This window comes from Chionomys nivalis, chromosome 16 (genome assembly GCF_950005125.1).
Source record: "Chionomys nivalis chromosome 16, mChiNiv1.1, whole genome shotgun sequence".
NCBI classification, from domain to species: Eukaryota; Metazoa; Chordata; class Mammalia; order Rodentia; family Cricetidae; genus Chionomys; species Chionomys nivalis.
In genome coordinates this window covers 26,981,538-27,005,413 of record NC_080101.1, presented here as the reverse complement: position 1 = coordinate 27,005,413, position 23,876 = coordinate 26,981,538, and the positions used below count along the sequence as shown (strand labels likewise).

The following is a 23,876-nucleotide window of genomic DNA, read 5'->3' as shown; positions in this document are numbered from 1 at the left end:
ATGCTCATCATACAGGCGGGCAGAACATTCACACACATAAAATTAAATATATATGCATTTAAAAATCAAACAAAACAAGGCTTCAGGTAATGCCTTTGTTATTGTCCAGCTTGATAACCCCACTGCAGTAGACTAAGTGAATTTTTCTTCCTAAAAACAAACAAATAAGCAAATAACAACCAAATAAAACCAAAAAAATAATATACACATAAACTTTTGTTTGTTTTCGAGGCAGGGTTTCTCTGTGTACCTCTGACTGTCCTGGAGCTCACTTTTTAGACCAGGCAGGTCTTGAACTCACAGAGGTACCCTACAATCCACCTGCTGCCTCCCCAGTACTGGGATTAAAGGCGAACCCCACTGTGCCCTGCTACACACAAACTTTTAAAGTGAAATATAGAATTAGGGAAGGACATGGTGGCACAATTCTTTAGTCGCAGAACTCCGGGAGCAGAGGCAGTCAGAGCTCTGTGAGTTTGAGGATGTTTTTCTTTTTCTCTTTTCTTTGTTTTGAGGGTGGTGATGGTGTTGTCCTGGAACTTGCTAAGTAGAACAATCTAGCCTTGAACTTGCCATGATGCTTCCTCTTTAGCTGCCTGAGTGCTGGGATTATGTGTCATTTATCACACCCCAGGGCATCTCATCAGATCTTCTTCTTCTTCTTCTTCTTCTTCTTCTTCTTCTTCTTCTTCTTCTTCTTCTTCTTCTTCTTCTTCTTCTTCTTCTTCTTCTTCTTCTTCTTCCTCTTCCCCTTCCCTTTCCCCTCCTCCTCCTCCTCCTCCTCCCCCTCCTCCTCCTCCCCCCTTCTTCTCCTCCCCCCCCATCCTTCTCCTCCTTCTTAAATGAAGGTGTGGTGAGGACGGTGTGAATTCAGATCATTCTGGGGATGAATACAGACACTCTGGAAAGGGCTCCTTAAGACCGTCTCTGTATACCCTTTGGCAAAGCTTTCTCTGCTGTCTTTCTTTACAAAAGTTCCTGGAGTGCTTGAGAGTCCTAGAGTCTGAGAAGGCTGTAAAGAAATGGGGTCTGGGGTCCTGGGACCAGCACTGCCCCATCCAGAGTTCTTGGACTTGCTTATTTTGTTATTTATGTTCTGTTTGTTTGTTTTCTTTTTTTCCCCCTTCATTTAAAGGCAGGGTTTTGCTGCTAACAAAAACAGTCTGTAAAACATCTTCCTTGGGGAACCATGGAAGAATTTTAAGCAGGGAATTGGCATAATTAGTTTTTTGCTTCAAAGATTGCTTTGGCATCTGGGCACACTGCAGAGGCTAGATAGAAGGGAGTCAAAACTGGAGACCCTGTCAGATGGTGGTGGCGGGCCCTTAGATGGAGCCAAGCTTCTTGGATTGCAATATTGTTCTGGTCCCTCCCTCCCCGGAAGCTTCCTGCTCACACTCGCTTTAGAGCCCCTGTATATAGCGATCTTTGTCTCCTTTATTTTCATTTTACAAATTTAATCCTCTGCAGAGCCTGTTGTTTCTTTCTTCAAGTTTGTTTTTGGCTAATCCTATCTCGTGTCTACATCAGCTTTGGCTTTGTTTGTTTGTGACGGGTCTTGCTGTGTAGCCTCACTGTGCAGGCCAGGCTGCCTGACCCTCACAGTGCTCCTCCTGCCCCTGTGTGTACACCGCCACCATCCTTAGGTGTTTCTTCTTGGAATCTTTCAACTGGCCTTCCTCTCACTCTGTCGTCAGCCAATCCCTCATTGTCACCCTTAGCTCCTCTTGTTTCTCAGGAAATATCGCAGCACAGGCAAGAGAGGAGTTTTATCTAATTATCCCCCAATTTCTCTTCCTATAAAGCGTCTTTGGCTTCTCTAGGAAGTGCTAAGTAGAGCAGAAGGTTAAAATAACGAGGAATACATCTCCATTCTCTGGGAGCTACTGTTTCCTTTGCTTCTTGCCCTGTGGGCTGTTTGCAAGCCTAGCAGGGTTCGATGTGAGGAGACACCTTCCCCTTGGCCCTTACCACTTCTTCTCAGGGAAAGACTTTTGTGAATAAAGCAGAATTTGAAGTGGTGTAGAATAGAAACTCTAATAGTATATTTTGGGTGAGACTTTTGTGTCAGTGCTCCCCAGGGGTAAAAGCTGGCAGTGTGTGGTTGTGTGCCTGTGATTCTAGCTCTGAGGTGGGAACAGGAGGAGTGCTTCAGTCACTGGACAGCAAGTCTGGCCATTTGTGAGCATCATATCCAGCGAGAGGGACAGAGGAGGACACTGGGTGTGGACCTCTGTGCTTTATGTTTTGTTTTTGTATGCACACATACATGTACACACCTGTGAAAACACAGCACATTGTGTACACAATAAATAAACTTAAAAACCCATTAAATCATTTAACTTTTATGTCTGACTCCTTCAACTGTCTAGTATACACAGCTAATTGGAAGGAAGAAAGAGGGACTATTCTCTATGATGCTTGAATGCTTAACCCTTAAGATAACGTCTTGTCCTAAGTACTGAGAGTAACGCCACGTCATCTGTGCTTGGCCTTTCTGGGTAACCGTGGTGGCTGTTCCTCACTGGGATTTGCAGATATCACCCCGAAGGACTGTCTGGAACTTGGTGGCCGTGACACTGTGAGCCCAGGAATCAGCAGAATTTCCGTCAGGAGCCTCCCCTTGGGAAGCAGGGAACAGGGTTCCAGTTTCTGTTCCACCACTGAAAGCCGTTTTGGATCAGAGGGGAGGGGGGGCACCTGTGTCTCCTTTTAGTTATTTCTACCTCTGGCGTTCTGTGACTTGTCACAGTCGTGGCTTGTTTACCCCTCTCTCGTGAGAACAATGAATCAATTGGCTGCTCTGGAGTTAAAAGAATAGGCATTGTGGTACACACATGTCACACCAGCATTTAGGAGACCAAGGCAGGAGCATTATGAGCTGGAGAGCAGCCTTAGCTATGCATTGGCACCCTGATTCTAAATAAACAAGTAAATAAATAAAACACAAATAAGAGAGTTAAGAGCCATTTTCTTTGAGATATGTTCTTTTTTTTTTTTGTTGTTGGTTTTTCGAGACAGGGTTTCTCTGTGGTTTTGGAGCCTGTCCTGGAATTAGCTCTTGTAGACCAGGCTGGTCTCGAACTCACAGAGATCCGCCTGCCTCTGCCTCCCGAGTGCTGGGATTAAAGGTGTGCGCCACCACCGCCCGGCAAGATATGTTCTTGCTAGTTAGCTCAGGCTGTCTCTGAATGCACTGTGTAGCCCAGGCTACTCAAATTCATGGTCATTCTCCTCAGTCCTCCCAGTCCTGAGATGACAGGCCTGAGAGTCATGTGTTTTTCATATTGTCACATCACCCTGTGACAGCTACTCTTTTTCTTGGCCAGATAGAACATAATTCCTTTACACCAACTGTGCCACCGGGACTCTCCTATCACGTTGGTGTTCACTCTGTGGACCAGGGTTTTCAGCTGTATGCCCCTCAGAGGTAAGGGCGGAAACAATTAGCTTCCTTCGCGCTGTCTTTGAATAAAATGAATCGGTTCTTAATTTCTAGCCAAGCCACTAGGTGTCGCCTTCATCTCAGAGAAAAAGTGTGACTCCTCAGCCTGCTTCACTCCCTCTCTGCTGGGGAGCTTTTAGCTTCTTGGCACAGTGAATTCTGGAGAAGCGGCTTCAAGGGGGAGAGAAGCTGGCTGTCAGCACCGGGAAGGATGTGTTTATGTGCGTGTCCTTTACGACAATTTGAGAACTCCCCAAGGTCCCATAGCAGTACCCTCAGCAATGATGTCATCCCTCCCAAGCTGTTCCTCCAGATGGGGTCAGCACTCCAGCCAGATGTGAGGTACCTGGAAGAACTTTCTTGTCAGGAATCTTAGGAATGGGGTGGGAACCAAGGTGGGGTCCAGTGACCTTTCATTGCCGGGGCCTGTTGGGCTTAGCCAATCTATAAGCTGCCGTGAAGTGTGGCTCAACGAGACAAAAGGGACAAGGCCCTGGACCAGATGGCTGGTGGACCCAATAGGCACAAGAACGGCCAGGGAGACGGAAACAGAGGGGAGAGTTGAGTCCTCAGGAAGAGGAAGACTCGCGGACTTCATAAAGAACGGAGTCCTTTGGTACCATGAGGGCCTGTCTTCCAGCTGCCCGAGGAAGCAGTTCTCAGCACTTAGGAGATGGGTAGAGTTTTCCCTACCTAGAAATAGATAAATGGATACCCAATGTTTGGGGATTCCTGACAGCTTCCTGGAGACTGGCGCGTCTGGGGAGATTTGATTGAGCAAATGGACCCTAAGAAAAGCGGGGTATCTAGCCCGGCTGGGAGAAGACAGGTCCAGGGGTCCTTGGCATGAGTGAGATGGAAGCAGCCCTGTGGACAAGGGACTTGGGGAAAGCAGAGGAAGGCCTTTACAGCGTGGGGACTCCCGGGAACCTCGGTGGCCTAGAGGCCCGGGTACCAAGCCCCTCGGGGCTCTCACCGGGTGGTTTGGGGACTGGGAGGTCCCTGGGCGACACGCAGGGGTGAGGGGGAGGCAGCAGCAGCCGGAGGGTGGGGCCGGGCGGGGAGAGGAGGGGAGGGGGAGGGGCGGGGTCGGGCGGCCTGCCGGGGAAGTCACACTCGGCCGCCGCCGCGGGCGCAGCGAGCGGAGACGCGCCGGGCCGAGGCGACCTGACCTGGACGAGCGGCGCGCGCGGGGGCCCAGGCGGGGGGCGGGAGGCAGCGCCGGGCAGCGCGGGCCATCGGGCCCGGGAGAAGCGGAGCCGAGAGGAGCGGGGTACACACGGGCGGGGCCGCCGCAGCTCCGGATGGGACCAGCGCCCGGGCCCGATAGTCCAGGCAGGAGCTTCGGGAGAAGCCGTCACTGGGAGAGTCACCCCTGCCTTTCCCTCCCCTCCGGCCCAGGCCTCGCTTCGCTCCCTGCCTGCCCATGTCCCAGTCCTTCCGCGGCGGGCGCCCTCCCACCTCAGCCCGGGGCTCCGGCTTTTCGCAGCTCTTTGCCCTCACGGCCCGGTCAGCTGTGAGGGGCCCCCAGGCCGTTTCTTTGTACCAGCCTCCCCCAAGTCCCCACCCCATCCCAGTCTTAGATCCCCCCTTTCTCGGTTCGGGATTATCAGGCCACTTCACCCCTCACTGTCCTCATCCCGGTCGCAGGCCCCCTTGGTCCCTTCCTCCTTCTGCCACCCTATCCTTAGTCCTTGATCCTTGCCATAGGTTGGTAGCTCACTCCTTTCCGACCCAGGCTTCCCCCCATCCCCTTCTTGCGTGGTCCCCAGCACTTTCTGTATCCGGGCCAACTAAGCTTGTCCCCAATTCTCTTCCTGGTCCTCTTCCCCAGGCTCCAGGCTGGGTGGTGCTTGTGCCTGCCCAGTAGGCCAGAGCGGCCCCTGGTTTGGGGGGCCGTGGGTCAGCTGCTCTATCCCCATGGCACTGCCATCACTGCTGCTGGTGGTGGCAGCCCTGGCAGGTGGGGTGCGTCCTCCGGGGGCGCGGAACCTGACGCTGGCGGTGGTGCTGCCAGAACATAACCTGAGCTATGCCTGGGCCTGGCCACGGGTGGGTCCTGCTGTGGCACTGGCTGTGGAGGCACTGGGCCGGGCACTGCCCGTGGACCTGCGGTTTGTCAGCTCCGAACTAGACGGCGCCTGCTCTGAGTACCTGGCACCGCTGCGCGCTGTGGACCTCAAGCTGTACCATGACCCCGACCTTCTGTTGGGCCCCGGGTGTGTGTACCCTGCTGCCTCTGTGGCTCGCTTTGCCTCACACTGGCACCTTCCCCTCCTGACTGCGGGTGCAGTGGCCTCTGGTTTTGCAGCTAAGAATGAGCATTATCGTACCCTGGTTCGCACTGGCCCCTCTGCTCCCAAGCTGGGTGAGTTCGTAGTGACATTACACGGGCACTTCAATTGGACTGCTCGGGCTGCCTTGCTGTATCTGGACGCTCGGACAGATGACCGGCCCCACTACTTCACCATCGAGGGTGTCTTTGAGGCCCTGCAAGGCAGCAACCTCAGTGTGCAGCACCAGGTGTATGCCCGAGAGCCAGGTGGCCCTGAGCAAGCCACCCACTTCATCAGAGCCAACGGGCGCAGTAAGTGTGGCCCCGACTGTTTTAGGAACTGGGGAGGAGGGCCACTGTGTCCTTGGAGCACAGTACAGAAAAGTAGAGAGATTGGCATGGAAAAGTCACATGTGATTGTTGAGATGGAGGCGCTTATGTGAACAGGCATCCGCGATAGGGCCTGGGTTAGGACTCAGGGCCTTCCTATTATAGGCACAGGTCAGGGAAACTGAGACGGGGACTTGGGAGTGAAGAGTTTGGGGAGGCAGTGTGGGTGGCTTTGAGTAGTAGATATGGGCGGTGTCTACCCTGAAATGTGCACCTGCCCCTGAGCAGAGACTCCAAAGACTGGAGCACCAAGGTCTGTCTCCATGTAACATAGGGATGACTATCGGTTTGGTGCTCAGCAGATTTGGTTGGGAAAGCCGGTAAAGCTCACTACATATCCTACAAGAGCCTGTGCTCCTAGCGAGAGGCAGGCAGGAGAGGAACACGGGGAGCTGTGAGGTGGGGCAAACAGCTCTGGAGGGGAGGAGCCGTCGCGCAGGAGTCGGATTCTGACTTTTGCCAGATGGTCCATGTGGCCCAAGGGCAGTTAGACATGAGCTGGGAGGGGGAGGGTGGGGACATCTGTTGGGTGGTCGATGATCCGGAGAGGGGGCTGGTGGGGGACCTGGATGCTCTCTCAGGGTGCCCTTCTGTCATGTGCACTCCAGTTGTATACATCTGCGGCCCTCTGGAGATGCTGCATGAGATCCTGCTTCAGGCCCAGAGGGAGAACCTGACCAATGGGGACTATGTCTTCTTTTACCTCGATGTCTTTGGGGAGAGTCTCCGAGCAGGCCCCACTCGTGCAGCAGGCCGGCCATGGCAGGACAATCGAACCCAGGAACAGGCCCAGGCCCTCAGAGAGGCCTTTCAGGTACCTTTGGAACCCAGACTAGAGATGGGAAGAGGCGCTGGTTGGAAGGTCTGTTTCTCACAGCGCCCTACAGAAGCCCCAGGAATAGGGCAGGCCTGTGATCTATGGAAGAGAAGTGACCAGAAAGTTTCTAGGCCTGGTGTCACTCTTCCTATCCCCGATTTGTAACTGTTACTTAGTGTGCTTGCCAAGACTGAGTTTGGCCACGGCCAGACCTTAGGGTGCTTTCCTGAGTGCCAGCAGGAAGCTCGAAGGCAGGAAGAAAAAGATCTGTGCCTTGTCCCAGAAAGGGCTGCCATCCTTATGGGACAGGCAAGGTGAAATTACAGCAGAGTAAAGGAGACAAACTCCGATGAAGCCAATCTTGAGAGTCAGTGGTTAGGGAGGAAGGGTAGACATGGCTGGGGTAAGGAGAGGCTTTTGTAAAGGAAATTAGACCGTTGTAATTTTCAGGGCAGATACCATATTCACAGAGTGGTGGGACAGGGCTTCAAAAGCCTGTGCAAGGGAAAGACAGGAATTTGTATATGTTTGGCCTGATAAGAAATGATGGTTCACTTTAAAAAAAAAAAGTTTTTTGAGACAGGGTCCCACTTCTGCCTTGAATTGTTAGTGCCAGCCTTCCAAGTACTGGGATCATAGGCATGAGCTTTAAAAAGCGTTGACTTAAGCACGTCTCGGAAATCAGGTGACAAAGACATAGATTAAAGGGACTTTGAATGTTAAGGACTAGGATTTGAGCTTTTGTATGGCAGTAGAGTAGAACATAATTCAGGTTGCGTTAGGAGACAGACTGTAGGTTGTCAAGGAATGAGGAGATACGGCTTGAATGAGGACATGCTAGGAAGAATGGAAAGAAATTAATTTACAAAAGAACTCGCAGAGGAGGTTGGTGTTACTGTGCGTGGCCCCCCTCTCCCCCAAGCTTTCAACATCCTGCTCCCTACAGAATAAAATCCCAACTCCTTACCGTGACGTGTAAGACTTGGTAGTTAGCTTTCTGCCTGTTGTTTCAGTACGGCTTTTGACCCTGAGAAATCCTCCTGACTAACCCCTTGCCTGCCCAGGCCCCCATCCTCCTGCCTCCGTGCACTTTGCTCCTTCTGTCTGCCTGTTTTATTTCTTCTTCCCCCATTCTGAACCTCCTGAGATCATGCCCGTGACTCTCTGTCTGGTTTCCTCACCAGTTCTTACTGATTTGTGTATAGAAGTGTTCCCTATTTATTTATCCATAGCCCTCAAAGAGTATTTGAGGTGGCTTATGGAATGACCTTAGGACCCTTTCCGCTCTGGGATTCGTTGGGTCTAAGGAGAGTGTACCAGGGCCGGGCCTGGGTGGCCATTCTTCTCCAGTGAGTAAGGTTTTATGTGGCTGTGATTATATATTTGGTTGTGACTGGTGAGCATGTCTGGCTGTGAATGACGTATCTGTTTGCATGCCTGCCTGAGTCTCTGACTCTCATTCTTGAACATGGGCAGTGATAGGACGGGTTTGGTTTATGTCGTAACTTTTTCCAAAGACAACAATCTTACCTATGTCTGCACAGTGATTCCATGTTCTGTAAGACTCAGAGCAGCCTTTGGCCTTCTAAGAAACTATTCCTAAATCCCAGGTTGAGCCGAGTTTCTCAGTCTGCCAACCACAAAGCACATCATTCAGTTCAGGTTTGAGTCCTTTAGAGACCGACTCATTGTTAGTATTCGTTGAGTGTCACCTGACTGGTATGCCCTACAGAACATGCTAGAAGCACTCTCTGTCTTACTGGAGTTTATAGTTAGTAGGTGAGACAGACTAGAAACATTCTTATTTACTGACGATAAGGGTTCCCAGAAGGAAAACAGTTGAGTGGTACGAGGAGAAAAGGGACTGGACCTTGGCTAGTTCAGACAAGGCAGGGCTACACTTTTCCTGGATGATAGAACGCTACAGTCCTCTCGGTAGGAATTTCTGTTTTGCTTTGTTTTTCTTTAAGTTCCAGGGTTCAACCTAGGGCCTTGTGCTCGCTGGACAAGTACCCCTACCACCGCACTACATCCACATCCCTGGGTGAGCCTTTGTGGGAGAGAAAAGTCTCCTCCTCATAGGAGAATTCGCAGCAGCCAAGAGACCCCAGTACTTAAGAGTGGGGGGAAAGGTCGAGTCAGCTATATCAGTTAATTCTTGATTACTCCCCTCACTGAAGACCTCCTACAGACAGAAAAAAAAGGAAGATTTTCGCTATGACTTAAGATAAAGGAAACGGACAGTGAAGGATGAGCCGAAGAGAGAGCAAGGCTGGTGTTCAGGGAGAGTGAGGAATTTCAGGAAAACTTCTCTTTTTTTTTTTTAAATATTTATTTATTATGTATACAATATTGTCAGTGTGCATGTCTGCAGGCCAGAAGAGGGCACCAGACCTCTTTACAGATGGTTGTGGGCCACCATGTGGTTGCCGGGAATTGGACTCAGGACCTTTGGAAGAGCAGGCAATGCTCTTAACCACTGAGCCATCTCTCCAGCCCAGGAAAACTTCTCTTGTCCATTGCCAGGACTGACAGAGGGGAGGGCAGCATGGAGTTAGTTCAGTGGTCAGCTGTGGCCAACAACAAGGAGCAGTGAGCCCATTCTCCAGAGATGCTGGTCCACTTGGATCTCAGACCAGGCCAAACCTGAAAAGATGGGGGATAAGGCAAGAGACCTTGACTGTAGACGTTCAGAGCCTTTGAAAGCAACTGAAACACCAAGGCTCAGTGCAGTCTGGACGTCAGTCACTGAGGGGAGGGAAAGAGCTGATCTTAAGGATGTTGATAGGGTTCTTCTTTCCCATCCAGTCACTGCTGTTCCAGGGCAGGGGTTGTGTTCATCTTTGTACTCCCTCAGCCTAGCGTGTAGTAGATACTTAATGCATGTGTATTGAGTTAAATTAGCATGTATATAGGGAAGAGGGGGGATAGGCCTAGGGATTATTTTAGAAGCAAACCACGATAATTAACCAGGACGGGTAAGCAAAGTGGGAAGAGTAGAACTTAATAAAGCAAGCAGTCAAGTTGGGAGGATTCAGGTTTGCACTGAGCAACTGAGGGTACAGGGTTAGAAATTGTGACCCACGCATGCTCACAATGGGAAACGCTGGTGCTAAGAATGGAGGGAAGGGGTGTGTGTGGCTACTCTTCTCTGTTATCTCAGCACTTGAGAGACTAGGCAGTGCCCCTTTCTGGAGACTATTCATGGTTTCGGCTGCCCATGACTGGCATCACTTTCTGCTGTGCCCAGAGCGGGACTCAAGGTGGGTGGTGCACTCTTGGCTCGCCCCCCATTGAACTCCTTATTTTTGGCAGCGTTGCTTGTTTAGTTTTCCACTTGGGGGCCACTGTGAATTAGTGGGACTCAATTAGCTACCTTTGCCTTCCTTTTAGTCCCTCAGTAAGTACAGAAAGTGTTTGGAGTTGTTTTTGTTTGGGGTTTGTTTTCTTTTTTTTTTTAGTAGCTAGTTAGTAACCACAGCAAAACATTCTTGAATAGCCATTTTCTAAGTGTGGCCTTTGGATCCTGGGGCCCCAGAAATCCTTTTAGGGGGGGCTGTGAAGTGGAAATTATTTTGAAATACTGTCAAGATGTTATTTGCCGTTGTCACTATTCTCTTGTGATTTTGCAGTGGTTTTTTTTTTTTTTTTTTAGAGGCTGCACAATGTGGGTGAGGTCACCGCTCTGACAGCCATGGAAAACACGCTTGTGCATTCTTGTGTTTTCATAATTTACCAAGCTCACCTTTAATTTTAACTTCTAATTTGGTAACTATTGATAGATATAAAATTTCTTTGGGGTCCTCAGAGTAAGTTTCAAGAGGAGAAGAGACTAGCGGCAGGCTTGTAATCCCAGCACCCCGAAAACAAAGCCAAAAGATAACAAAGCAAGAGCTGGAGAGATGGCTCGGCAGTTAAGAGCAGCCACATCAGGTGTGCGTGCACACACACACACACACACACACACACGCACGCACGCACAAGTGAAGAGGGACTCAGAGATTTTTAAAACATCTTGTTTTTGTTTAAGGTAGGGTCTGCCTTGGAACCCAAATTGTCCTCGAACTTTCCATCCTTCTGCCTTAGACTCTAGAGTGCTGGGATAATAAGAGTGTGGAACCCATGGCAAGAAATTTGATTACAGCCGGGCGGTGGTGGCGCACGCCTTTAATCCCAGCACTTGGGAGGCAGAGGCAGGCGGATCTCTGCGAGTTCGAGACCAGCCTGGTCTACAAGAGCTAGTTCCAGGACAGGCTCCAAAACCACAGAGAAACCCTGTCTCGAAAAAAAAAAAAAAAAGAAATTTGATTACAGCCAACTTAGGGGTAAATCGCCAACCTGGAGAGTTACAGTGTCCAGAAAGTGTTAAAAACCTCTTATCACCTTTATCGAAGTATGACTTGTGCTGCTCCTGTCTTTTCCAACTCTCTTCCTGACTGCCATTCGTCAGCTTTACCACAGCTCTATTTTTGGAACAGGTGTCAATGAACGAACCCTCCAGCCTGCCGCTGAGGAGTACTTCCTGTCTCCCCCCCTCAGCTTCCCTCCTCCTTTTTTCCTGTCCCTCTTTCTCCCTCATCCTTTCCTTCTCCTGCCCGAGAGTGAATGCTGAAAGTACACAGTCAGCATCTGACTTCCCCAGTAAGAAAACTCTAATGTAACATAATGAATTCACAGTAGAAACCGACTTCATTATTTCCCACCTGGAGCAAATTGATGCCTGTAGCTCTCATGTGATAGATACATCCATTATGTCTGTATGGTCTACATGTCCTTCCTGTGCTGAGAATAAACAAAACTGGTAGAAATAGCCAGATTTTTTGTTCTGATTTTGTTGTTGTTTTATGGAATGGGGTCTTGCTATGTAGCTCCCCCTTGGCCTGGAACTCACTATATAGACAAGGCTGGCCTTGATCTTACAGCTATCTTTCTGCTTCAGCCCCCTGAGTGCTGGGATTACAGATGTGAGCTGCCATGCCTATCTTGAAATGGCTAGGTTTTAACCTGTCACTCCACGTGGTCGTATTTCACAAAATATAGTGAACTGACATCTTTCTCGGAAGTCGTAAGACCAGTTTCCTGTCTGCGCAGTCTCATTTGGTTGTGTGGTCCAAGGCTGAGCAGTCTTGCAGCTGGAGAAAAGGGGTTATATGAGGCTCAGAGGAGCTAGGCAGGCAGTTTGACAAGAGACGGAGATACGTTGATTCGTGTTAGTAAAATGCGCACGTGGCTGAGACCACATGCATCAGTTGCTTATCTGTGCAACGCGTGTGGGCGTGTAACTTATGTAGCACACACCTGCTTCTTAGTGAGCCTGCTGTGTCTGTTAGGTGTTTCCTCTATGCACAGTCAATTAAATTCATGGTTTTCACAGATGGAATCCTTGTCTCAAAAGTATTTCTCACCAGGCTTGAAATCTAATTTACGGAGAGAAGTCACTGTGTGCCAGTGACCCAATATGAAAAAGTCAAATTGTTATTGTTTTGTTGTTTTTGTTTTCGAGACAGGGTTTCTCTGTGTATTCCTGGCTGTCCTGGAACTCGCTTTGTAGACCAGGCTGGCCTTGAACTCACTGAGATCCAGCTGCCTCTGCTTTCTGCGGGCTGGCATCAAAGGGGCACCCAGAAAGTAGGGACAAAGGAGTTCCCATGAGTGTGGTAACCTGGCAGGAGGCCTGATGATGGAAGGGAGGCAAGGAAGCTGATGGGCTGAGTTTGTGGATGGAGTTGATTTCCTTCTGCTGCCTCCTCTCCAGGACCAGCCTATCAGTCTCTCATACGGGGTGCCACTACCCTCCAGCCCCCGTGCTCTCCACAGTTTAGTCCATTTCAGCCTCCAGACTCCCCTGTGCATGTTTTATGTGTGTTTTGCCAAGTTTTCCTAGAATGGTTTCTTTCTCTCACGCTCAATTTGAATCCCATTCATTCTCCCCATGTGCCGTGGTGCAGACTGTACTGGTGATCACATATCGAGAGCCCCCAAATCCTGAGTATCAGGAATTCCAGAATCGCTTGCTGATCAGAGCCCGGGAAGACTTTGGTGTGGAGCTGGCCCCATCCCTGGTGAGTAGATCTCTGAGAGTCAGAGCAGGCTATGAGGAATTCATCACACTGGATCATAGAGCAAGCCCCACTTTGGGCTCTCACTTCCATCCAGGATATTACCTTTTTTCCCTCGGACCAGGTGGATAAAGATGGCACCTTAGGGGTGAAAGAAGGAGAGAAGGAAGCTGGGAAAGTGGAGAGGCAGAAGGACACTGCAGGGGTGGAAAGGGGACTGGGACGGGGGCCTCACAGGACATTTGGAGAGTGTGCTGAGCTTGCTTTCCTGCAGATGAACCTCATTGCCGGCTGTTTCTATGATGGGATCCTGCTCTATGCCCAAGTCCTGAATGAGACAATACAGGAAGGAGGCACTCGGGAAGACGGACTTCGGATTGTGGAGAAGATGCAGGGGCGAAGATACCATGGTAATGAAGAGGGGCTAATCGAGGCCTGAGGGCTGACACCAGGCTGAGGGGTGAAGTACACAGGAGGGGAGACACCAGGGACTGCAGGGAGAGTCAATGGGTGTCAGGGACAGAACCACGGTGCGGGAGAGACTCAGACAGCGAGATTGGGGTGGCAGGAGATGGGCGAGGGGACCAGAGGAAGATCTCAAGTGAGGGGCATTTTTTTTTTAATCTTAGGTGTAACTGGGCTGGTTGTTATGGACAAGAACAATGACCGCGAGACTGATTTTGTCCTGTGGGCCATGGGAGACTTGGATTCTGGGGACTTCCAGGTGACGGGGAGAGGACAGGGAAGAGAAAGTGGCCCTAAAATCCAGTGGGGACATAATCAGTGGTACTGGGGCAGGAGCTTACTCCCCTTGCTGGACCCGAGTCATGGTGGGAGTCTCAGGGAGGAGGCTGGGGGCAGGCCTGTGGGCCCAGTGCTCTGCTTCCTCACAGCCCGCAGCCCACTACTCAGGAGCCGAGAAGCAGATCTGGTGGACAGGCCGGCCTATTCCCTGGGTGAAGGGGGCCCCACCTTTGGACAATCCCCCCTGTGCCTTTGACTTGGACGACCCATCCTGTGATAAAAGTGGGTGTGTGCAGGGACTGGGAGCAGTCCCCCCCTTTTACCCAACTCCTGTGCTCTGCCTCCACTGACACCCACTCCCACGCCTAGCTATATTCTATCTTTGCGGCTCTCTCTCCTTCCTTCTTTCCCTCGAGAAAGCTGTGCACCCCTTGCACCCGTGTCTCCTCCCCCTCGGCCCTTTCCAGTCTTTCTCAGGGTCTCTCTCTTTCCTCCTTCAGCCCCCCTTTCCACTCTGGCGATTGTGGCGCTGGGCACGGGAATCACCTTCATCATGTTTGGTGTTTCCAGTTTCCTAATTTTCCGGTGAGTCTGAGGTTTTCCTACTCTTCACCTCCCTCCTGCCTCACTGCCTCTGGCTGAGGTCAAGGTTCCCTGCTATGTGGGGCAGGAGTGGCAAATCTCCTAACCAGTGCGGGTCTCTTGGACTAGCACCTTCCCCACTTTTCATGGGTTGCCCTTCTTCGTAGATGTTTATTTTGCTTTTGTCTGTAGCCTGGGTAGACTAACAGCTTTTCTGAGACAAAGTCTTGCTAAGTAGCCCAGGCTGGCCTTGAACTGAAGATCCTTCTCCCTTGGCCTCCTGAGTGCTGGGATTATAGATGTGTGCCATAGTGCATTATTTGGATACTGAATGTTTTTGTTTGTTTGTTTGAGACAGGGTCTCATTGTAGAGCCCTAGCTGATCTGGAGCTCATCACGTAGAGCAAGCTGGCCTTGAAACTCTCAGAGATTTGCCTATCTTGGCCTTTCAAGTGCTGGGATTAAAGGCATCCTTCACCTAGCCCAACTATGAATCCTGATTTTTAAACTATTTTTATTTATGTATCTCCTGTATGTCTATATGACTGGATGCCACATGCATGCATAGTGCCTGTAGAGGCCAGAGGCCATCAGAACCCCAGAACTCTGAGTTACAGGTGGTTATAAACTACCCAGGATGGGTGCTTGGAGTTGAACTTGGGTCTGTAAGAGTGGTAGGTACTCCTATCCACTGGGTCACCTCTCCAGCCCTTAAGTACTGATTTTGAGTAGAGTTAGGATCAAAGGTGAATTTCTGTGCACCGACTGTCCCTGGCTCCTTTTCCCACCCTACCCCTGCTAATATGCGACAAAACATTGCACAGTTCTGGATATTTGGGAAATCCATGACCAAGTCACCAACACATTTTCTGTGTGGTGAGGGTGGAAAGTAGTGTTTCACTGTGTCTTCACATGGTGGAAGACTGGAAGCCCCAGTTTATACAGGTTGGGTGGGGATGGAGCTGCTCTATGGTAGAACTCTTTTGCCTAGCATGCTCAAGGCCATAGGTTTGACCCCTACCCTGGAAGAAGGAGACCTCTCTCCTGAAGAGAGAGGAGAGGCAGGGGACATAAGAGGAGGGGGGAGAGAGAGAGAGAGAGAGAGAGAGAGAGAGAGAGAGAGATACAGTTGTGTGTGGTGGTGTACACATCTGTAATCCCAGCCTTTGGAAGGCTGAAGAAGGAAGAGCATCATGGGTTTGATGCCTACCTGGACCCTTTCTCAACACCAAACCAAACCATTTCCCTCTACACTGAGTGTGCATGAGCACTCACCAGCGTGTGGCGCGTGCTTCCTCCTGTCCCAGTCCTGCCTCTGCCATAGTAACAGTTGTAGCTCCCTTGCAGCTTTGTGGGTGGCAGGACAGGGCTTGGCAGCCAACTGAGCTGTGCAGTTCTTACAGGAAACTGATGCTGGAGAAGGAGCTGGCTAGCATGCTGTGGCGCATTCGCTGGGAAGAGCTACAGTTCGGCAACTCGGACCGCTACCATAAAGGTGCAGGCAGCCGCCTAACACTGTCGCTGGTGAGTCCCTGGCTCTCCTTCCTCTGAGTTCCTGTTCCCTGTTCCCTCTTACCCTGGACCTTCCCCAGCACATTGGCTTGTAACGACAGCCACTTGCACTACCACCACCATCTAATGTTCCTTTCATCCTTCCGCCTCCATGTTGCCCTTGGCCCCAGCGGGGATCCAGTTACGGCTCGCTCATGACAGCCCATGGGAAATACCAGATCTTTGCCAACACCGGTCACTTCAAGGTGAATAGTCATCTGCTTCTTCTGGTTCCCAACCATTTCACTGTGTCTCATGCCCATCTGCCACCTCTGCCCCTGAACCTCTGGCCTCCCATAGTCCCCTCTCTACACCAAGCCAACCTCGTGGATGCTCTCAGTGCTCCAGTGTTTCTCAGACACTCCTTCTGATGCTTGATTCCTTTTTCTATTTCCATTCCCACCTTAGGGAAACGTTGTTGCCATCAAACACGTGAATAAGAAGCGCATCGAGCTGACCCGGCAAGTTCTGTTTGAACTCAAACACGTACGTAACTGGGTATGAGTGGAAAGGGAGGGTCCATAGGGAAGAGGAAATGAGGAGACCATGGGATGGCCAACTGGCTAAGAGGGTAAGAGGCTTGTTTATCACGAGTAAGTAGGAGAGAGGTCATTGCTCGAAGCGGTGTGCTTCTCTATGTTTCAGCGCCATCAGTTCTTTCCTTCTCTTGTTTCCGCCAGATGAGAGACGTCCAGTTCAACCATCTCACTCGCTTCATCGGGGCCTGCATAGACCCTCCCAACATTTGCATCGTCACAGAGTATTGTCCTCGCGGGAGCTTACAAGTGAGGGGCAGGTGTAGGAGATTGTGGTGGGGTAGGAAGGTTCTCAAGTCACATTGTGCTGAGTGATAGCCAGTGAGACTTAAGACAGATACTGATCTCTTCCACGTCACTTGCCAGGACATTCTAGAAAATGACAGCATCAATTTGGACTGGATGTTTCGCTATTCACTCATTAATGATCTTGTGAAGGTGAGTCTTCTCCAGCCCTTCTGCCTTCGCCCACTAAAAATGCCTCCATTGCTCAGTCTGTGCTCAGTTCCTCCCCTAGGCCTCGGGCACTCATGCTTTCTCCATGTTCCCTATGTGTGGTTGAGTGACAATGGGGAAAGAGGTGTTCTGGGTTGCAGTTGGGAGTTTGGATCCCCCACAGCAGTCCCATACCCAGAGAGGGCTCTTGTCTTCCTGTCCCAGGTATCTTAAATGTTTTCCCAGTTTCTCTTCTACCTCAGAGAGGGGATATTAAAACCCCTTAGCTATAGTTGGGCTTGCCATCATACGGAAGATTGAGGCAGGAGGAATGCTGTGATTTCAGGCCCAGGCAAGGCTTCATAGTGAGTTTCAGGCCAGTTTGGGCCACAGAATCAGGTCCTCTCCAGAAAAAGAAAATAAGCAAACAAAAACGATGAAAAGACATCCCTTATCTGGGTGTAGGCAATGCACACCTATAATCCTATGTCTGTTCTTTAACTAACATATCTACATTTAACTGATTTTTTGGGGGGCTGGGGGGATGACTGGGTGTTGCTGTGTAGTCCTGGCTAACCTGGAACTCAATCGGTAGACCAGGCTGACCTTGAACTCAGAGATCTGCCTGCCTTCGTCTCCTGTGTGCTGGGATTAACTGTGTATGACAACACTCCTGGCTTGAATTCTTTTTGAGACAGGGTTTCTTGTTGCCCAGTCTGGCTTCAAACTTATACAGCCAGAAATTGCTTTGAGTTTCTGACTCTTCTGTTTCTACCTCCCAAATGCTAACATAGGTGCATAACACCACACCTGTTTAGAGACCGAAATTAAAAAAATATATGGATGTTAAACTCAGAGAGGTGGAAGAAAAATTGTACTAACTCTTTGTTTCCATTCCGATGCTCAGTTATGACCCAGAGGCTCACATATGACCGAATCTTGCATGGGTTAGACAGGTGTTAAGAAGCAGGTTTCATAACCCATATGCCCACTAGTGAGATCACCTACCTGTACCTGACTCTGGTTCTGATTTTCTCCTAAATTCTCAGATTTTTTTTTAAAATTAATTTATGCACACAAAAGCTTGCCATCTAGTGAGAGAGAAATATCAGGTAAAGCAATGTAGTTTTCAGCTGGAGATATGACGATAAACAGAGGAGAAGCGACTCCTTTGCAGTTTCCACAGCAGGAAACTCAGCAGCTTAGGATGCCTAAAGGTGTCTTGGTACTGAAAGGACTACAGAGGAAGAGTTTGAGGCCAGAGCCTACCGTTTACGTGGACTCTGGTCACCATGCCGAGCCTTCTATTGCTGTTCCTAGGGTGGGCTCCCAGAGCTTCTGTCTGGGGAAGCACTGTCCTGTCCTCCCAAGACCGGCCTTTGAATTCCTGGGGGCAAGTGTCTGCCTCCAGGAAGTCATGCTTCTGCATTGGTTTGGCGGTTATTTCCCTCCTCTGTCTACTTTTCAGATTTTGTTGATTTACTGCCTTCTTTGCTACTGTCTGGTCTAGCATTCCTCTAATAGATCACATTCCTCCCCCACCACAACCTGCTTCCTACACAAAGTTGCAGACTAGACTCCCAGCCGGCTGGTGTGCTGTGGCGCCTCTGGAGGCTAGCTCAGAGTCTTAAGCTGTGTTTTCCTAATCAGTTGCTGGGCACGTGAAGCCGCTCTATGCGCCATCCTCGTTTCGGCCGTTCCCTTCACTCTTCAGAAGATTGCCATTTCCAGGGAAATAATTGCGGGTTCTCCTTATCCCTGTTCCTAAGCATTTCCCCATCCCTTGAGCCTGAGCACCTAGATGCTATTTACTGTACTAGGAAGGGGAGACTCCCCATTCCTCCTTCTTCCTTGAGGGACATCATCGCAACTCAGCTTGTTTTTACTATCTCAAGATCCTTCCATTTCTAATGAGTTTTGGTTAGTGGTCTGAATATCTTTATGCAGTTAGCTGGACCATCTCACTTACTCTGTATCCTGTAGGGTATGGCCTTTCTCCACAACAGCATTATTTCATCTCATGGAAGTCTCAAGTCCTCCAACTGTGTGGTGGATAGTCGTTTTGTGCTCAAAATAACAGATTACGGTCTGGCTAGCTTCCGATCAACTGCTGAACCTGACGACAGCCATGCCCTCTATGCCAGTGAGACTGCTTCCTGCATCATCACTCCCCCTCCCCCACCCTCTCCCCCTACCACCTACCTTTCATATTGCTCTCCAGGCCTTGATCATTTCCTCCAGGGGAGGCTGGGAGAGGTAGACCAGTAGCAGTAACCCCGGGAAACCCCCAGGGGAGGCTGGGAGAGGCAGACCAGTAGCAGTAACATGGGAATGAGCCCAGGTGGAACCCAGGAGCCCTGTTTAGGCAAACTAGCCAGTCTGTTTACTCTTTGCAGAGAAGCTGTGGACTGCCCCCGAACTGCTTAGTGGGAACTCCTTGCCAACCACAGGCATGCAGAAGGCAGATGTCTACAGCTTTGCCATCATCCTACAGGAAATAGCACTCCGCAGTGGGCCTTTCTACTTGGAAGGCCTGGATCTCAGTCCCAAAGGTAAGAATCCGTTGCTACCTGGGCAGTGGTGGCTCACGCCTTTAATCCCAGTACTCGGGAGGCAGAAGCAGGCAGATCTCTGTGAGTTCGAAGCCAGCCTGGTCTACAAGAGCTAATTCCAGAACATGCTACAAAGCTATAGAGAAACCTTGTCTAAAAAAAAAGAATCAGTTTCGATTTACACCCTCTTTGGCTAGAGGAATCTTGTTCTTCATCCAAATTTTCTGTCACCCTCAGAGATTGTCCAGAAGGTTCGAAATGGTCAGCGGCCATATTTCCGGCCAAGCATTGACCGGACACAACTGAATGAAGAGTTAGTTTTGTTGATGGAGAGATGCTGGGCCCAGGACCCAGCAGAACGTCCAGACTTCGGGCAAATCAAGGGCTTCATTCGCCGGTTTAACAAGTGAGTGGCGCAGAGGCTCCCAGGGACAGAACCCTTACCATTCTTAGTGGATGAGGCTGGTGGATCCCAAGGGTGGGTTGAACCGGAAGTCCTGCTGGTCTTGAGGACCTCGGAGCAGGTGTCATACCCTGGCCTCCCTGCAGGGAGGGAGGTACGAGCATTTTGGACAACCTCTTGCTGCGCATGGAGCAGTATGCCAATAACCTGGAGAAGCTGGTGGAGGAGCGCACACAGGCATACCTAGAGGAGAAGCGCAAAGCTGAGGCTCTGCTCTACCAAATCCTACCCCAGTAAGACCTTTGTCCCCCTTTCCAAAACTTCCTTGGGTTCTGCCTCATCCACCTTCTGAGAACTCTTTTGCGACCCTGGGACCCCTACAATGCTGCTTCTTGCCAGAGTGAGCCCTCCTGGCTGCAGGCTAAATGCTCTCCCTCCTGTGTCTTCAAAGGAGTTGTGCAGCCTCGTTCTGCTCCCCATCCCTCCTTCTTAGGGTCCTGTTCTTCCTCGTCCTTGTCTCAGCAAGTGTGCACAGAACAAGTCCAGCTGGAACCTCTTAGCCCCACGTGGGTCCCCTCACAGCTCCCTACCGCTTGTGCGCCCTACTGTGCACCAGGCGGCGTCTTCTCAGCCCCTTTCCTTTTCACCCACCAAAGCCAGCTTTCACGCTGCAGCTTGGCTGGGCTGCAGCCACACACCCTGTCCTCCTCACTGCCTGGAGCTGGGCTGAAGGTGCCCCTGTGTTTCCTAGTTCCGTGGCAGAGCAGTTAAAACGGGGAGAGACTGTCCAGGCGGAGGCTTTTGACAGTGTTACCATCTACTTCAGCGACATCGTGGGCTTCACAGCGCTGTCGGCTGAGAGCACGCCTATGCAGGTGAGAGCTGGGGGAGAACAGGGGAGGGGACTGGGCGCCCCACTGGACTAGTCTGCTCTAGAGCGCTTTTATCCTTCAGCTAGAGGACGATTAGGAACGTGGGCACACAATTCAGAGCCTCTGCTTTCCCATCCTGTTAGGTGGTGACACTTCTTAATGACCTTTATACCTGCTTTGATGCCATAATCGACAACTTTGATGTCTACAAGGTGAGAGCTGGTGCCGCCCTCCTTCTAAGACCCATGTGAAACACGGTTTCCTAACCTCCCCATACCATAGCCACTCCACAGTCAATGCTCCCCAAGTTTCCCGCATCCTGGTGCTCTTTAGTGGATTTGATTCTGGCAAACAAGGACCTGACACCTGTGATTCTCAGGGCTCCCTAATCAAAGCATGCTTTAGTTTCTCTCTCCGGGGCATTAATACAGACACCTGCCAGAATGTGGGCACGGATTGACTGTGGGGTGAGGGGCAGGACACAAATACATGTTATAAAGCTCTTTGTTAAAGTCGTTGAGTTGGCTTAATTGTCCTTGGAAGTAAAAATGTACTGGGTTTGAATACTGATTTTCTAGATAATTATGTGGCCTTAGAAAAGTAACAGGGTTTCTCTGAGCCTCAGTTGTTGCAGCAATAGATTAGGTGTATGAAAACCAATGGGCTGGTGAGATGGCTCAGTGGGTAAAGGTGCCAAGTCTGATGACTTAGGTTCCATCCCTGGAATTTATGTGATGGAAGGAGAGAATGGACTCCCATAGGTTGTCTTCTGACTTCTTTGTGTGTGTGCACATGCACACAAAAGTAAATGTGAGAAATAGGTCTTAAAAGTGCCTAACGTTGAGTATGGCATATGGCAGATAAAAATGCTGGATGTGGTGATACCTGCTTGTCATCTCGGTATTTAGGAGGCTGGGACAGATGGGTCACAAATTTAAGGTCAGCCCTGGCTACCCAGTGAGACGATATCTAAACATAAATGAGGATATTTTAAAGCTTACTCTACCGTCTCTAACAAAACGGCTGCAAACCCTTTACCCAAATTCATCAATTGCTTTTATTTCCTCCTATTTATTTTAGATGTCTTCCCTCCCTGGAGTATTTGTGAACCAAACCCACAGCTTTCCCCATGCTAATCTATTCTGCTACTTGGCACCATTCCAGGTCCTCTTTTATTTTTAAAAAACTCATCTAATTATTATGGAAACCGCTTGAGAGGAAGTTTTAGACACAGTACCCCTCTATCCCTAAATACTTAGTGTGGGCTCCCTGCAAGCTTCACTGTGCACCCTAGGTTTGGTACAGTTATCAAAGTCAAGTGACTACTTCTTCCCTCTGACAGACAGGCTGCCTGGTCCCTGTTACTGAGCCTGGTTTACCTTCTTTGAGCCTTTGGGTTCTTTGGATTAGGATCCCGCTCCTGCCATTTGTTCAGCAGGTGCCCCTGAGTGTTTATCAGGTCCTGGGGGTAGCGAGGAGGAGTTAAGTATTCCCCAACTGACTTCCTCTTATCCACGATCCTCAGGACAAGGCAGTAGCTCCTAGTCAATCTGGCCAATCACGGCCTCCCAGGCTGTCAGGATGACTCCTGGCCGCGTCCATCTTATCTCCCTGTCTCACTCCCATCAACATAGCTAGAGATAATCTCTTAAAAAGTTTTATTGCTGGGTGGTGATGGCACGTGCCTTTAATCCCAGTACTTGGGAGGCAGAGACAGGTTCGAAATCAGCCTGGTCTACAGAGCAAGTTCAGTATAGGTTCCAAAAGCTACAGAGAAACCCTGTCTCTGAAAACAAATAATAATAAAAAGCTTTATTATTTCATTTATCTTTGTGCATCTATGTGAATACATGCCACGTGTGTACAGTAGCCCAGGGAGGACAGAAGAAGATGTCATAGTCCTGAAACTGTTACGGGGATTTGAACTGCTATGGATGTGCCAGGAGCTAAACTCAGGTCCTCTGGAAGAGTAGTCAGGGTTCTAACTACTGAACCTACAGATGACCTTTTAATTTTCCCTCTAAATCAGGTGGAAACCATTGGGGATGCCTACATGGTGGTATCTGGCCTTCCAGGACGAAATGGTCAGCGCCATGCACCAGAAATTGCTCGCATGGCCCTAGCATTATTAGATGCAGTGTCTTCCTTCCGCATCCGCCACCGACCCCATGACCAGCTGAGGTTACGTATAGGCGTTCATACTGGTAAGGCTGATTCTCACCCAGCCCTAGGGTCTACTTGTCCAGGTCTCTCCCAACCAGCTTGTTTTCATAGGGCCGGTCTGTGCTGGGGTTGTCGGTCTGAAGATGCCCCGGTACTGTCTTTTTGGAGACACAGTTAACACTGCTTCTCGGATGGAGTCTAATGGTCAAGGTGAGGACATCAGCCTTTCCCTCCAACCCTGACCTGGATCTGTCTTGCTCCTTTCTCCTTTCTGGAGTTCCTCACGTCTCTCAGAGCTGGAGAGTTCTTAGGTGCCCTGCCCTTGAGCATATATTGCCTCTCATAAGTGTGCATTGGGAGGGTGGCTGGATGGGTAAGGCACTTTCCACCTGGGTCATTTTTTTCTCTTGCCTTTTTTCTTTGACTCTTTTTTCTCCGTCCATTCCTGGTCCACACTACCCCAGCTCTAAAGATCCATGTTTCCTCGACCACCAAGGATGCCTTGGATGAGCTAGGATGCTTCCAGCTAGAGCTGCGTGGGGATGTGGAGATGAAGGTGACCGCAGGACATGGGGGAATGGATCATGGGAGGGTGGGAGTTGGAGAAGAGAAGGAGATTAAAGGCGCTAACACAGAAGAATCTCAACTATGCTCATCTCTGCCTCCAGGGAAAAGGAAAAATGCGAACATATTGGCTCTTAGGGGAGCGAAAAGGACCTCCTGGCCTCCTGTAAACCCCAAGCCAGACAATCTCCTGCTGCTGGTACTTTGGACAATGACCACCGTCTCTCCATACAACAAAAACAGACATTGTCATATGAGATGGAAAACACACACACACACAGACAAAAACCAAAAACAAACAAACAGAAAAAAACAGAACCCTGCCATATATGGAAGTCATAGCCCACTGCAGCTCAGCCTTGTACATATACCTGCCCCCTCCCTGGCTTCTTGTAAATATCTGTATCTAGACCAGAATATTTTGTCCAAGTATAAAACAACAACAACAAATCCTGGTGTCTTTGTCTGGGGTCCAAGCCATACTAAAG

The 23,876-nt window shown here is 50.0% G+C and overlaps 1 protein-coding gene across 2 annotated transcripts; it reads left to right on the top strand.

The window, feature by feature from the left end:
- Positions 1-4,543: 4,543 nt before the first annotated feature.
- Positions 4,544-23,832, top strand: Npr2 (natriuretic peptide receptor 2). Of its 2 annotated transcripts, XM_057790481.1 has the most exons (22): positions 4,544-6,032; positions 6,719-6,924; positions 12,876-12,989; positions 13,261-13,396; positions 13,616-13,710; positions 13,880-14,012; positions 14,231-14,315; positions 15,716-15,836; positions 15,995-16,069; positions 16,272-16,349; positions 16,544-16,648; positions 16,766-16,837; positions 18,818-18,977; positions 19,231-19,386; positions 19,624-19,792; positions 19,936-20,082; positions 20,541-20,664; positions 20,805-20,873; positions 22,691-22,865; positions 22,936-23,034; positions 23,289-23,380; positions 23,493-23,832. In XM_057790481.1, the coding sequence occupies exons 1-22, from the start codon at positions 5,366-5,368 to the stop codon at positions 23,556-23,558; spliced, it is 3,144 nt and encodes a 1,047-aa protein (XP_057646464.1). In that variant the 5' UTR covers positions 4,544-5,365; the 3' UTR covers positions 23,559-23,832. The 2 variants fall into 2 exon arrangements, with proteins under 2 accessions (XP_057646464.1, XP_057646465.1); XM_057790482.1 differs by lacking the exon at positions 15,995-16,069.
- The last annotated feature ends 44 nt before the right edge of the window (positions 23,833-23,876 follow it).

Excerpts from the sequence above, each read along its gene's own strand:
- Npr2 (XM_057790481.1), top strand. The coding sequence starts at position 5,366 with ATGGCACTGCCATCACTGCTGCTGGTGGTGGCAGCCCTGGCAGGTGGG. Across the intron at positions 13,711-13,879 it reads TGGATTCTGGGGACTTCCAG|CCCGCAGCCCACTACTCAGG; the intron begins GTGACGGGGAGA and ends GCTTCCTCACAG. Across the intron at positions 16,350-16,543 it reads TTCTGTTTGAACTCAAACAC|ATGAGAGACGTCCAGTTCAA; the intron begins GTACGTAACTGG and ends TGTTTCCGCCAG.